This window comes from Ambystoma mexicanum, chromosome 1p, assembly GCF_040938575.1.
Source record: "Ambystoma mexicanum isolate Mex_15411 chromosome 1p, UKY_AmexF1_1, whole genome shotgun sequence".
NCBI lineage: Eukaryota > Metazoa > Chordata > Amphibia > Caudata > Ambystomatidae > Ambystoma > Ambystoma mexicanum.
The window spans coordinates 951,629,893-951,645,852 of NC_090921.1; the positions used below are offsets into that span (position 1 = coordinate 951,629,893).

The following is a 15,960-nucleotide window of genomic DNA, read 5'->3' on the forward strand; positions in this document are numbered from 1 at the left end:
ACACTGTTGCACCGGCAGGCTCAAAGAGGATCTTGTGGCAAAAATGTGGCAGAGCCACACACCCGATTAAGCAAGGTCGTGTGGGAACCTGGTGGTGTTACTCTCTTAGTGGAAAAAATGTGTGGCACATGAGCAGTTTAAAAAAATTGTTCAGGTTATGGAGAATTGCACCTCAGAAATTAGTACGGGGACGAGGAAGAGGGACGCGCTGGTAATTTTAAAATGTGTATTCTACAAAGATTTTTTTTAAAGTAATTATAAACCACTGTGTGATTTGGTTACACCAAGGAAGCCTTCCACTCTCTACGAGTACAATACAATCATAGCAATACAGTCAATTTTCTTCAAATCAATGAGCCTCATTACGAGTACGGAGGTAGCCAAGCCGCTTTTAGCGGCATGTCTACCCCCATACCGGGTCCGGGTTCCAGGAATGAGGAATTACCGCGCCATACCGACCTTGGAGGGCCCGGTAATTCCCTTTCCTGGGACCCAGACCCGGTACATACCCATTCCCATTTGAGCCCCCATAGGGCTCAAATGGGAATGGGGAGGATGCTAACAACGGCCCGTTAATGACTGGCCTGTTGTTAACATGACTGGCCTGTTGTTAACATCCTGGTTTTACCAGACGTCCTTAGCGGGACCCGCAAGCAGACCCTGTAATGAGGCGGTAGAGGGTTAACGGCGCCGCCAGCTCTACCGGCGCAGTTAAGCCTCTACCCCCTTCCTCGTAATGCGGCCCAATGTCATACTACGCTTCCAAAATCCCACAATTGAAATGACCATTTACTTTTAAAAACTAGCCATCATTGTTTTTATTTTTATGAATAGTTTTCCGACCAAGGAAATGTATGTGCCATGAGATACACGGCTCCTTGATAAAATACAAATGTAAAGCGCGGACCGCAGTCACCTGTGCGTGGTACTCCCTGTCCAGTTCTTGGTTCACATAGATATTTCCTTCGCCGTCCACTGAGAACACATCTCCAGCGAAGCTCCCGTCCAGGTGATAATGAACTCTGTTGCTATTCCAGTGCACCTGCAATAGATGGACACATGCAGAAAACCATGAAAAACAGAGATTTTCCAAACGGCAAAGCATAAACCAGAATTAATAACAACTAAAATAACATGCAAAAATGTTGGTTGTCTACCCGTGAAGACAGCGCGTCCCTGTCATGGACCCAAAGCGTGATTCAGACTGGAAAGGTTTGCCATCAACTCCAGGAGCTGTGCCCAGCGTGGCACGCGGAGAAGAGGGCCCACGCGCACGCGAACTCATGCTCTGAGCGCGCCTGGGTTCAACACTGGCACGCAAGAAGCAACTGCGCACGCTGTCACCAACACGCCGCAGTGCTCTGCCAAGGCACAGGCCAGGGTCCCTGAGCTCCGGTCCCGGAAGTGTACCAGGATGGACTGCAGTGTAACGAACCATCACATTCACAATTATTGTATTATTCGCCCTTCGTTCAGCATAGAAAATAGCATTGTTTTCCAATCTGCTGCGATGCTCTCAGTGTGTGTAGGCATGCTGTGCTGACATGTGGACGGCACTCGCACGGTTTTCTGTACACTGCCATGGCACAGAATGCAATATCAAGCGCGTGCACTGTGTCTGCTTGGCTAACGTTAAGTTAAAAGGACGTGTTGTGCGAATTCAATCACTTTTCAACAAATGCCAAATGAACCCCCACAGCAAACAGCACGTTGAAATGGTACGGTTACCATGGAAACACTTGAGTTGAGGCTGTATATAAGAATTTGGCATATTGCTTGGCAGTTAGTTCTTTCTACAATGCAGGGACCCCCCTTCCAAGAATCGCAGGCCCTAACAAAGAGGAGGCCAATGGTTACTGTCAGGCATGGTCTGTGCCCAACTCCTCACAGTCTGTAGGAATAAAGAAGGGAGACACGACCCTTCCAAATAAAACGTCTACAGTGTTTATTAAACAGCAAACGTGTTTCTTGACCGACCTTTTTTTCTTTTTGAACTTCACGTCGCCTATGAGTTCACGTGAAAACAATGTCAGATGCGAACCCAGTCCCCCGGGGCCGAGCTGTGCTCCTGGAAAACTCTGGCATTCCGTTTCGTTAAGAACCGCAAGGCAGCGTGCAGCCCCCAAGGTTTAAAATGGGAATGTTATTTTAAGAAAGCTTTTTTTCCATGTCTTCGTTTCTAGGGGATTCCCAGTGGAGTACTAGTCAAATGTGCATGCAGCGCGTGGCTACTGTCATATTATAAAGCTGCATTGGGTTTCTGTTGCTGGGCGACTGCTCCTTATTACCAGAGTACATTGCGAAACAGCAGATTTGCCCAGGTTGTTTCCAATACTGCGCTTTTAAAGAAAACAATTTGTGGAAAAAGAATACACTGCAAGTGAGCTCTAGAATTAATTATATGACTGCATTAATCGAGGGAATATCTTTGGGGGGGAACAGCTTTGAAGCACGAAACAGCAACACAGGTTCGAATCGCGGTCTGCGCTTAAGTGACTTATAAAAGATGAATCCATCTTCAGTTTACAGAGTTTTGAATGACCAATTGTATATCATAAAATTGCAAAATGAGATTCAAAACAACCTAAACCCATCATGCCCCAGGGCCGCTGCGCGTTTTATAAATTCAAATAAATAAATATTGTAAGTTATGATAAATACGATTCATCTTAACTTGGCAGAGGGTATTTAGCTGTCAGGGACCACTCTGCGGCTGCTTGCTGACAGATGTGCTGACAGATGAGGCGGTTCAGACTCTGCCTCAATTTGGAGGTGGACCACCCCTGACTGCGGGGAGGCAGTGATCTACCTAAAGAAAGTTCCATTTCAAGGCTCTGCAACCTTAGGCTCTCCAGGTTTTTGGACTGCAACTCATCAGCAAATGCCAGTTTAATTAATGGTGAGGGCTCATGGGAGTGGTAGTCCAAAACACCTGGGGAGTCGCTTGTTTCTGCTCTGCACCACTAGGCAGCCCATGGCGTGTGTGTGCCTGTATGTGTGAAGGGGGAGCTGTGATCTAATTTCAGGGGTGAGGGGTGAATTTCGCCACTGCTGTATGCCACCACACTTGCATTATCTCTTCCCTCAGGGTTTCCAGGTGTGGTTCCATTGTTTTGAGTGTTGCCACTGCTGTATGCCACCACTCTTGCATGAGCTCTTCCCTCAGGGTTTCCAGGTTTGAGTTGCGTTGTTTTGAATGCCGACACTCTTGTATGCCACCACTCTTGCATGTTCTCTTCCCTCAAGGCTTCCAGGGGTTGAGGCACATCTTCATTAAGTCTCGCCACTGCTGTGTTTTGCCACACCAGCATGCTGTTGCCGAGGGCGTTCCAACCATGGGACTGTTGCATTGAATCTCGCCACTGTTTTATGTTTTGCTGCACCTCCATTGACTGACTAAGCTTTCCAGCTTAGATTGCTGCTTTAAATGTATGTGTTTCGCTGCACTCACTTTAACCGGATGTGGGGAGTATTTAAAGGCCCAAACAGAAGTCGCTTTCACATGAATGGCAGGCAGTTTAAACACTGAAACAAAAACGGCCTAGACTCATGTTTTGTTTTTCAAGTAAAAATTAAAGAGCCATGTGGAAAGGGGCCTACCTGTCAACCCAATGGAAATGCAGCATTTTAATTTACAAAAGGAGGAGGATTCAAAGATCCCTGTCACACGGAAGACAGGATTTTTAAACATTGAAAACAAAAACGGCCTGCACATATGTGTGCAAATAAAAATGGTTTTAAAAAAAGTAAAAGTGAAAAAGATATCACTGCTCACAGAAAAATGCCAGGAAAACAAAACATGATGTGTGGATTGACAAAGAGAAATGTATAATATGTTTCATTCACAAAACTCTAGTGACATTTGAAGAGCCACTTTGTCTTCATAAAAAAATGTCAGCCCAAGGCAGACCCGTTTGCTGGCTGTGAGCAAAACTTCACAAAGACATCTCCCACTTCCAGCCTGGATGTCACATCTCCCATTTAATGACCAACCGCAATAAAATGTCCTGCTAAAGGGCGTCGAAATTCAGTGTCCTCCAGACCAGCTAGCTCAGAAAGCATTGAGTCCAAGAAAAGTTACTACTTGGCTAGAACATGACTAAAATGTGTGAAAATGGGGGCACCCGCTTCAAAGATCAAGCTTCCAGCACAAAGAGACTGAGATGATAACGAATCTGGATACAGGCAGACCCAGTGAAAGCAAATGGGCGGAAGGCCGACAAGGGCCATTTGTCCCATATGAAGACTCACAATTTATTTAAAAGGACTATTAACATTTAGGCCTTTTTCTCGGCCATCATAAGGAGGATGGATTTAATCTATATACCATTTTTAATGAAATTTCCAGGCAATTTTGAGGATATAAAATTCATCTTCTTGTTAGGGAACTGTAATGGCCAGTTAAACTAGGTTTCCTGCTAATCTGAACATGTTCCAAATGTGAGAGTTGGTGAGCAGGTGGAAAATGAAATTAGGGATGCTTAATAACTACATATCCATGACTGTTGTACTTTTTATGAAAATGGCAGAAATGTGCCACATGGCCGTGCAACATCGTACGGATTTGGTGGTCAACTTATTTAATTCTCCATGATTAGCAGAATCAGAACATGTGTTTGGTATGGCAGTTGCTAGTTAAATTATAAAGTTGTGATACATAACTCATTTTTGCCAAAAAGTTGAAAGGAGAACAAAGGGGCATTTACAAATGGCAATTGTTATATGTTGCTCCAGACCCCTAAACCAATCCTGACTTTGAGACTGGGTTGGGAGGAGAGGGAAGGGTAAATGTCCAAATCTAGAGGCAGGATTTATTGCATGGCACTTCCCCAAGATTGTAAAATTGGTGCTGTCATTGCTGCTATATAAGGGGCACTGCACTAGGACAGGTAACACAGAAAAAAGAGAAAGACAGGAGGACAGAGAGAAGAGACAGACCGACAGACCATCAGGAAGGCTGCTGAAACCTACCATCTAACAGCTGTAAGGAGACATCAGAGGAGATTGAGTGGGTCCTATGGTGGAGAGCGGGAGGCCATCTTTGAGAGTGGAGTGACCAGTCCCCTGCCCTATCTTTCCAGAGTGTCCTGAGATGCAGCTGGCTTTCCTGAAGCTTGAACCTTAAGCAGATGCTTGCTATGTAAGTAGAACTGAGCCCTGTGAAACCAAAAGGTGGGGGAGTCTGCCTGCCTTGAATCCTTTCCTGTTATAGTAAGGGGGCAAGATTGTGTAGATCCATAGCCTATTTAACCAAAAATATTAATGGAATTATTTCCCCATTTGGCAGAACATTACGGGGTGAATTTTGTTAAAATTCAAAATTAACAAAGCTCACTTCCCAGTGTGTGCTGATAACTATAGCCTATACATTAATTGGGTAGTCCTTGTGTGTCCAGCTGACCCTGACCTCTTAAGGAAGAGGGGTGTCTTTGTTCTTAAATCAGTCCAACCTTTTTATCCAGCTTCCCCAAAACATGCCTTTCAGTAAGGGGGCCTGAAATCCAAAATTCCCATGGGCATTCCAATTTTTCTCTCTGACTTCCCAACCTAGACCAAAGCAAGGGGGGGGGGGGTGAAAAACAAAGCAATAAATCACCCTGTGTTTATTTTAAACCAAAAGTGTTGGCAAAATTATATTTGCTATACATATTTTTACCAATCTTGAAATCCTACTGCTACCCTTTTACGCCTGCACGAAAATCAAAATCGCACAACATTACATAAGTGCCTTTGCTCTTGATCAGTGTAATTATTTTGTGAAGTGAAGTTTGCAGAAAGTAAGAATTGTGCCTGTGTTCTTTTACACTAACTTTTATGATTTATTTATGATGAGAGAAGTTGGTTGTGTTGGCCACGGATAAAGTGATGTTTTTGATATTTTCGTGCTAATTTCTATTACTGTTAATGTAAATAAATACCAATGTATTTCCTGTACACCAACCTGGTTCTTGGCTCATTGTTAGCTCAGGGGAGAGGCATCCAAGGGGCATGATATGTGTCTGAGATAGGGCTAAAGAAAAGAATCTGTTAAACAGTTTGTTGTGTCACCTCTTAAGTGGGGAAGGTAGGAACTACCCGTGTTGAGGGTGGCTTCTCAATAAACCATTACACTGACTAGGGCTCCTGAGTTGAATTTCCCGATTAGGTTTCCCAGTGTAGGTTGCTGCTTTGAACCTCTCCACCTTTCATGTTTTGCCACTTGTGTTGTTTTGCCAAAGTAAGGTTCCCAGTTTGGAATGTTACTTTAAATCTCATTTTGGCCTCTCTGCCTTTTACCAGAATTAGTTTTCCAGTTTAGACTATTCCTATGAAGATCGCCACTGATTGTGTCCTGCCACGCTTGCATTTAGACTGACTAGGGCTCCTAAACTAGATTGCTGCTTTGAGACTCGCCAATGTTTGTATTTCACCACATTCACTTTTGCCTGACCTGGGCTCGCAGTTTGGACTGCTGCTTTGAAATGGATCGGGGTTGGAACCCTGTGGCTGAAATGTTTGAGGGAAAAAAGACCGAAAGTAATTTTTCAGAAAAACAACTTTCGGTCTTCTCTCGCCTGAACATTTCAGCTTTTGCCCTTGCCCCGATCCCCAAACCCCTACTTACCTTGTGGCGGCACACTTCGCTGTGTGCTGCCGACTCGCTGTGTCCGTGCAACGCCTGTTCCCTTTCACTTCCGTGACCAGGAACTGGCGCTGCAGGGTCCTTTCCTTTTTTGTTTTACTTTTTTCAGGACCTGCTGCGGGGACACTCCTGCAGCCTTTGCCAGTGAATGGGGGATTTGGTCAAACTTTTTGGCCATTTGGTCTTTTTCCCAGTTTAGATTGCTCCTTTGGATCTTCCCACTCTTTGTGTTTTGCCGCCTTGCTTTTTTTGCCAGACTGAGCTTCCTAGTTTGGGTGGCCGCTCTGGGTCATTCCGCTGTTCGTATTTCACTGCCTTCACCCTTTGCCAGACTAGGTCTCCCAGCTTGGACTACTGCTGTGAATATCACTGCTGATATTGTTCTGCTGTGTTTGCATATGGCCTGACCCGGGATCCTAGTCTAGATTGAAACTTTACAGCTAGCCTCTGTTGATGGTTTGCCGCATGTCATTTGCCTGACCAGGTTTCCCAGTTTAGACTCCTGCTTTGAGTCTTGCCAATGTTTAAAGTTTGCCACACTTGGGATCCTAATGGATATTGCTGTTATACAAATGCCAAATAACATAACATATCCTGCGGCAGAGCTGCTGTAAATACCCTAACTCTTAATCTCATCACAAAATAAACCCGACTCTGACACCGTGGAGCCTCCAGACACCACTTTTACCACTCAGTGACTCTGCCACCTTGAGTTAGCCACTGCCATATTATTTGATTTTAAACTAAACTGCAGTGAGTTTCTAATCTAACTTTGAATTTGTCAAGACTGGACTCTGTCACTTAGAATTCCCTCACTCTAACTTTTAATTCTGACTCTGACTTTTCCACTGGCTAACTCTGACATGAAGACCTCACCTCTGTGAGATTCTGTCACCTTGAGCTCTGCTGCTGTGAATTGTTCAATTTTAAACTGAACACTGCGCGACTCTGCCATTTTAAATTCTGTAACTGTGAGTTCTCACATTTTGCGATTCTATAACTCTGAGCTTTGAACACTGCTGTGAAATTTCTAACTCTGAATTTTGCTACTGTAAGATCCTGTCACTCTGAACTTGGCTGTTTGAAGTATCCCCACCTTGAATTCTAATTCTTGTCCATACGGTTTTGCCAATCTTGCACCTTGCCTTGCTTTAACTCTGCCACTATTATCCTCCTCACCTTTCTTTGAACACTTCCGTGGTGAATTCAGTCTCTTCAAATTCTACCACTGTGAGGTTAGACTCACTCCTAACTATGCCGCAGCAGTGCAATGCCACCCAGAACCTGGTTGTAACTATCCTTGTCTGTGTGTCTATGTATAACTACTCACATTTATTCCAATAGTTATTTGTATGCCTATACTTTGTATGAATAAAAGGACCTGTAATGAGCCAATTATATTCCAATTGTTGGTCTGAGTGTGTATTATTGCAGCTCTGAGTCAAAGAACTTTTAGTCCATGTAATAAGGTAAGTGGTTGTAGGGTCATTAGCTGTGACAAAAAAGCAAAACACTATAGCTCCCGCCCCTAGGATAGGCCTTGCTTTTGTGATAGGCCCGCTCTAAGGACAAGGTTTCTGGCCCTGGGAAAAGGTTTAGACCAGGGATAAGGCTATCCTCAAGATAAGGCTGGCCCCTGGGTCAAGGTTGGAATGGTTTTCCCATGTGACAGTTTGATGCCTGAAACAGTCTAGAGCCTTGGGCAGCTATACTACACCTCCGCTCGATGCTGGAATGGCACAAACATTTAAGCACAGTGAAAAACCGTGAGGACAAACAGACAATGACAATCCACCAGGAAAAATAAAAACATGCAACCTGATCAGAAAAAAACAGAAACAAACAAGAAACCCAACGCCCAAGCAACAATCTTACACCACAAAATGCACCATACCAGGAAAGAAAGATGCACAAGGAACTGCAAAAACAGACCAAAGCCAAATGGAACAAGGGCATCCATCTCAAAACAGAGGAACCAACCAACACCAACAAATTGCACACCTACCTGCCCACTGAAAGAGATCCTCTTTGCTGGAACAGGAACAAAATCATGCTACTTATCGCACTACCTATCAACCTACCACCGAATCACACAACCAACCAACCAACTATAAGAACTGTAAGCACATAAGGAAGATTGCCAGAAGCACAGCAGACACACGTGAATGTTTACAGAAGCACAATTGAACAAAAACGACCTCAACAGACCATTTGTCAATGAGAGCAGACAGATGACCTGAAGGAAACATCAACCCAAAACACAACCTTTTTGACCTTCCCAACCAAGATACAGAAACAACAAAACTGAAGGCACAAGCTGATGGAAAAATTAATCAATATCAACTCAAATTACCAATGCCACGTCAAAGGACAAACAAAACCCAGAAAACAAAAATATACACTGCAACTTATGCAACAGCAGATCAATGTCAAAACTCACACAGAAATATATGAATTGCTAAGTGATTGAGGAACAGACATCCATTTTCTCACTGAAACCTGGCTAACTCAAAACTTCAAGGTAAAAGCACACGATTCCTTTACCCAACAACTTCAAACAGAAAAAAGCAAACCGAGAAGGAAAAAGAGAAGGAGGTCTTGCCGTTGCATAGAAGGACCAGCTAAAGATTACAACAGCACCACCACTAAACATCCCAAACTGCAAATCACTCCTCCTGCACTTAGCCGTAGATCAACAAACCAACCTATCATTCCTACTTATCTACAGACCACCAACATACAACCCTACTTCCACGGACACACATGTGGACACCATAATCAACAGTGCCATTAAAAATGATCACCTGATCATACATGGGAGATTTCAACATCTGGGCAAAGAAGAAAACATTGGTTCCACCAAAATGCTAACAAATCAGCTAGCAATGATGCATCTTCAACTACTGGTGAAGGCAGTGACAAAAATAGGCAAGCCACCCCTAGATACAATTTTCTGCAACAAAAATCTGGTCACAACTGCAACTCCAATGCAAATCTTCTGGATTCAACCACCTCATTATCCCCTTCCTGACCCACCCGCCAATGTGAATACTAACAAACACCAAAAAAGCCTCCAATAAAAAATCCATAAACATGACTCACCTAAACACTAGACTGGAAGCCACAAAGCAATCAATCACTATCACTGTTATGGACTTATACAGCTTCGAAGAAAGAACTGAGACAATCCAAAAATGGACCAAGAAAACACTAGATGATATTGCACCAGAAAAGCCATTCACACACTCACTAAACCACCTTAGAGCACTGAAGGAAGAAACCCAACTGGAGGCAACAACACACCCACACCATCACAAAAATTATGTGATGACCTTACAGACCACATAAAACACCTGCAGAATATTTCCTCAGCCTCTTCAACCACTCTTCAACCACTCACTAGCAACAGGAACTGTGTCATGAGCCTTCAACTAGGCTTAGATCAAGCCACTCCTTAAAGACCTATCAGGAAACACTGAAGCCCTCACCAAATACCAACCAATCTAAAACATCACATACCAAGCAAAACACATGGCCTGGAACATGTAGGAAACAATCAGAGACTAGATGAGGCACAAGTCAGCTTCAGACCCATGAGAGGAACATAAACAGCACTACTATTGATATGGGATGATCTGAATACCAATGCAGACTCCAACTTCAAATCGGCACGAACATTACTTAATCTATCAGCAGCCTTTGACGAAGTCCACAACAAAATACACATCAAAATACTCAAAGATGTAGAAATTGGAAACACAGCATTACTTTGGCTAAAATCCTTCATGACAGAAAGAACGGAAACAACCTGGCTAGCCCCTTTCAACTACACACACCAGTAAAACAACTTACAGAGTCCAACAAGGCTCATCCCTCTCACCACTGCTATTCAATATCTACATGACCTCTCTCCTTAACCTCATCAAAAGATACAGCTTCACCTGCTAAAATTCCACAGACAGCACACAAATCACCTACAAAATCAACGCAAGCGAAGAACAAAACCCAACCCTTACCAACTGCCTCAGAGAAATAAAACATTGGATGAGTTCAGACAGCCTTAAACTCAACCCAGAAAAAACAGAAATCATGATCACGCCCAATGACCCATTGAACCAACACCAGATTCCATGGCCTACCTAAATGGGAAACCAACCAGAGCCATCCAAAGTGGTAGAAAATTTCAGAATATTAATGGACAATGACTTAACACTCGAATCGCAAGTTAATGCAATATTAAAACAGTGCTTCTTCCACCTGCACACAATCAAGCAGTTCTTCTCTTTTTCACCTTTCCACATAGAACACTCACTGTCATTTCTCTTGTCATGTCAAGAATAGACTATGCTAAAAGCATCTATCTCAGGATGCCAGACTACCTTATCAAGAAACTACCATGAATACAGAACGCTGCAACAAGACCACTCCTAAGATTCACAAAGAGAGAACACATCAAACCAGCAATGAGAACTCTAAATTAGCCACAAATTTGCTTCAAAACGATCTGCATAACACACAGAGTAACCCACGTCCCAGGAGGAGAATTCATACAGGATAAAATGTCTATCTGCAAACCAAACACTAAGGGCCGGCAATGATATTCACCTCGAAACTAAACAATACTCAAAGCGAAAGTTTAGGGGAACAGCGTTCTCCTGCATCACAGCACAACTTTCCAACTCACTCCCAAAGGAAATACAAAGATCAACTAAAGGTCAGAAAATTGCTAAAAACATTGCTCTTTAACTCACTGAGCTAAACAGGCAAATCAACAAAGGGAAACTGCCAAAACATCACAATGCAAACACCAAAATAACCAAAATCTGATGAACCGAAACATGACAGCACAACAAAATAAAAACACTCCACCACAAATCACGATAGAATATTATGAACTTGGCAGATCAGCATAACCATGGCACAAATGGACACACACAAATCTCGACTGACCCTACTTAACATTTTCCTGTATCTTATATCCTGTATACTCACCCTCAAACATTGAACAATACGCACTCATACGTATACCGGACCAATACCTAAAACCACTGCAAACTGCACACACTCCGCAATACCCAACAGGAAACTAAATCAACTATGCACAAATCACCCATGCACACTCTTACACCAAACACACATAAGATCTACCAATGAAAACCAAACCAGCACACAGGGACCGGTTTACCAGAACTAAAGCTCTCTTGCACCTTTCCCTCTCAATCCCACTAACTAAGCACTCACAGCTCTACTACCTTCTCAGATCCATCAAAGCACCTAGGCACCTTCAAAATGGCAATGGTGTGTGATACAAAACACAGTAACATCACACAAAAAACTTCATGAACCTCTTCTTTGATTCAGGCTTCCTCGCTACACTCAGTCAATCACACATATTTGTGGCAAACATTTACTCCCCTCCAATTAAAGGATTCACAAGCAGCCACTTGTATTTTCCATAATGTACAAAATCCATAAGGGCTGTGCACATGTGCCATGCCAAGGGTTTAGATAGAAGTGCACACCTGTGGTAAGTAAGTTTAGTAAAAAAATTCGAGGATTATTTTAAATACATTTTTAGGTTTGGGGGAGGAACTGGGGTCATAGCACAAGACCCCGACAATAAACAGTAAAAAGAAAGAGGATTCAACTTGGGAACCCTCCTGTCCCCTGCACACTTTCAAATGTTTGGATTAATCCAATACAGTTGTTCAAATTGAGTTATAGGCATTGTACATATTTTTGTTTCTAACAAATATGGTCAGACACAGAAGTGTGAGATAAACAAATATATATTTATAGCCAAGCTATATTATTTTCAGCAAGAATTATAGTTCAGAGAGATATTATTTACAGTGCATAGAAACAAAATGGAATCAATAGATGAAGCTCAAATTGAGGAAAAATTGAGTCCAAATTAAGTAGCGACGCGTTTCGAGGAAGTTCTCCTCTTCTTCATAAGGCCAAACTTGTACTCTTAATGTAAAAGGAAAAACACAAATTCAGTAAAGAAAATATTGTAGGCACAATTCATAGATTGTTCATAACATATTCAATTTTACAATTTGGAAAATTTGGTGACGTTAGTTGTAACATGTCATAATATGCGTTGTAATACATGCAACTTTATAATGTGAATTATGTGGTCCATGTTTGAGAGAGAAACTGAAGGTCAATTAATACACCCCTTCCTGTAAAATAGACAGTAAAACGTACAACATATTATAGATCAGTGGAATGATCCCTCTAATGGGACCTATCAAGTGGATGGTGAAACATAAGCTAAAGTGAATATATAGGGAAAAAAAGCTAGTGGTTCCTAAGCTCTATCGATCTAGTGGGGAAGAAATGTGAAAGTGGTTACCTTTGTGTGTAGAATGTGTGGGAAACAAAGAATCCGATGAAGCAGGAAAAATAAGTAAACATACTGTCTTTGTGTATCAGTGCGAAATAAAATCGATTGATATGAAAAATTCATGCAGTGCAGATACCTAGTGTAAAATGTAAATCGGCCATAACAAATACTAGTCCGCACATAATAGAACAGGGAGAGGAAAGCTAAGAAAAATAGTTTACTGTGTGAAATAGAACTGAAATAAGCAATGAGAAAAAGGACACTAGGTATCTGCACTGCATGAATTATTCATATCAATCGATCTTATTTCGCACTTTTGCGCTTCTTGATTCAAATGACTTCTAGTTTATTGAATATCTACTTACTTTTAAACAATGAGCTTGACATTGATCAGGCTCAGTTATTTACAGATTTCTAGTATCTTTTTGGGAATTGGCCGTGTCTCTAGGAAGTAATTGATACACGAAGACAGTCTGTTTACTTATTTTTCCTGCTTCGTATGATTCTTTGTTTCCAACACTTTCTACACACAAAGGTAACGACTTTCGCATTTCTTCCCCACTAGATCGATAGAGTTTAGGAACTACTAGCTTTTTTTCCCTATATATTCACTTTAGCTTAGGTTTCACCATCCACTTGATCGGTCTCATTAGAGGGATCATTCCAGTGAACTATAATATGTTGTACATTTTACTGTCTATTTTACAGGAAGGGGTGTATTAATTGACCTTCAGTTTCTCTCTCAAACATGGACCACATAATTCACCTTATAATGTTGCATGTATTACAACGCATATTATGACATGTTACTACTAACGTCACCACATTATCCAAATTGTAAAATTGAATATGTTATGAACAATCTATGAATTGTGCCTACAATATTTTCTTTACTGAATTTGTGTTTTTCCTTTTACATTAAGAATTCAAGTTTGGCCTTATGAAGACGAGGAGAACTTCCTCGAAACGCGTCACTATTTAATTTTTCCTCAATTTGAGCTTCATCTATTGATTCCATTTTGTTTCTATGCAATGTAAAAAATTTCTCTCTGAACTATAATTCTTGCTGAAAATAATATAGCTTGGCTATATATTTGTTTATCTCACACTTCTGTGTCTGACCATATTTGTTAGAAACAAAAATATGTACAATGCCTATAACTCAATTTGAACAACTGTATTGGATTAATCCAAACATTTGAAAGTGTGCAGGAGACGGGAGGGTTTCCAAGTTGAATCCTCTTTCATTTTACCACATGTGCCATGCTGCCTTACTGAACTACTTCCTAAATTAAATCCACACTAAAATTCAAGCATGGATGGCCAACAACAGCCTGTGTCTCAATGATGACAGGACCAAGCTGCTACTCATCGGTTCCAAACATCATCTTAATAAACTTGATGCACAGTACACCTCATTTGACATTGATGAGAACAATTGTACAGTTGCCAAGGAAGTTAAAACTGTAGGTGTCAACCTGGATACCACTCTCTCCCTATCCAAACAGGTAAATGCTACTGCCTCAGCAACAGCATACACCACAAAACTTATTAATGCTTGCAGGCCCTACCTGTACACCAACAGTTGCATCACAGTGACAAGATCGCTCATTCTGTCTAAACTAGTCTATTGCAACACTCTGTACTTAGGCACTAGTAAGCGTGACTTCAATAAGTTACAAGTGTTGCAAAATAAAGCCCTTAGAGTGACCTTAAACTTATCTCATTCAAACCACATCTCCCAAGCCAGACAGGATGCTAACTGGCTCTCCATCCAAGACAGGATCACTTTTAGGACGCTGATGATCACCCATAAGTTTTTGGCCAACTTGGCTCCCAAACACTTAGTAGACAATTTCTCCAGAAAACAATCCGTCAGACCCACCAGAACTAATTATTTTCACTGCTTAAGCATCCCCAAGTTTAAACAACTCAAAGCCGGTGGCTCGAGCTTCCCGGTACTGGCAGCCAAGACATGGAATTCCTTACCTCCTGATCTCAGAATCGAATCCTCCTTCCTCTCCTTCAGAAACAATGTAAAAGCCTGGCTCTTCTCTCAGCTGGCCTAAACTTCCTCTTACCCTCGGCCTCACTTGAATGCCTGATATTGCCCTCACCTCATAATAACACTCGTCTAGATCTGTAACACTAGACAGATGCCACTGAGACCTCTCACCTGCTGAAGTTATGCATCCTGATCTGTAACACAGGACAGCTGACCTTATCCTTGATTGCACTTTTTTGTCTTCACTATTCATGTATTTTAGCTCTATATGTCAGCACTGCTCTGTACTTCCTCTGTAAACCCCATCTGTCATTACTGTTAATTTGATTTCCATGTTGTAACCATCTTTGTACTACGAAGTAACAACGCCCAGATACCTTTGGGTTCGGCGCGCTACATAAGCAAATAAACTAAACTAAACTAAACTGTACAATACTGATTATCTATTCAATCCTTATTGGACTGAAAGTAGGTACATTTTTTTTTTAAGAAAAAATCAAAAATGTTTAATATTCGTTAAATATCAAGCACACATAATTACATTCATTGAGGATCCCACATTCAACCTTGCCAGCACCATACTCAAAACCTTTGACATGGAAGTGCTATATTCTAAAATTATTGCAAACCACATAGTTTAAAGTGATGCAATCAATTTTATATCAGCGACCCAAACTAGCTAGAGACTGATTTTTTTTTTCTTTTTTTTTTTTTTACAATTCATCATGCTAGTTATGGCTGAAAATCAGAGATGTGAGTGTTGTACCATATTTTAGAGATAACAAAAATGAGGCCTAAATGAATCAAATGAGAAAGGCTTTCCTGGCAAGAGCAAGATAAATGAGATATACAGACTTTGCCACTTATTAGGGATTTCTGTCATGATGCCTACCTCCAAGGAGCCAGGTCCGACCCAGCAACCCCAGAGGCAGGCATCATTCCCCCCAGGGAAGTGCCAGCGGTCCCAAACTGGGGCCCTTT

At 41.9% G+C, this 15,960-nt stretch overlaps 1 protein-coding gene across 3 annotated transcripts in view; it reads right to left on the reverse strand.

The window, feature by feature from the left end:
• The window catches only part of CDH16 (cadherin 16), a 1,158,846-nt gene that overhangs the window by 758,962 nt on the left and 383,924 nt on the right, over window positions 1–15,960 (reverse strand). For all 3 annotated transcript variants that reach the window (XM_069653297.1, XM_069653307.1, XM_069653286.1), the window contains exon 8: window positions 917–1,042. In XM_069653297.1, coding sequence (XP_069509398.1) covers window positions 917–1,042 — 126 coding nt within the window. The remainder of the gene's footprint in view (window positions 1–916; window positions 1,043–15,960) is intronic.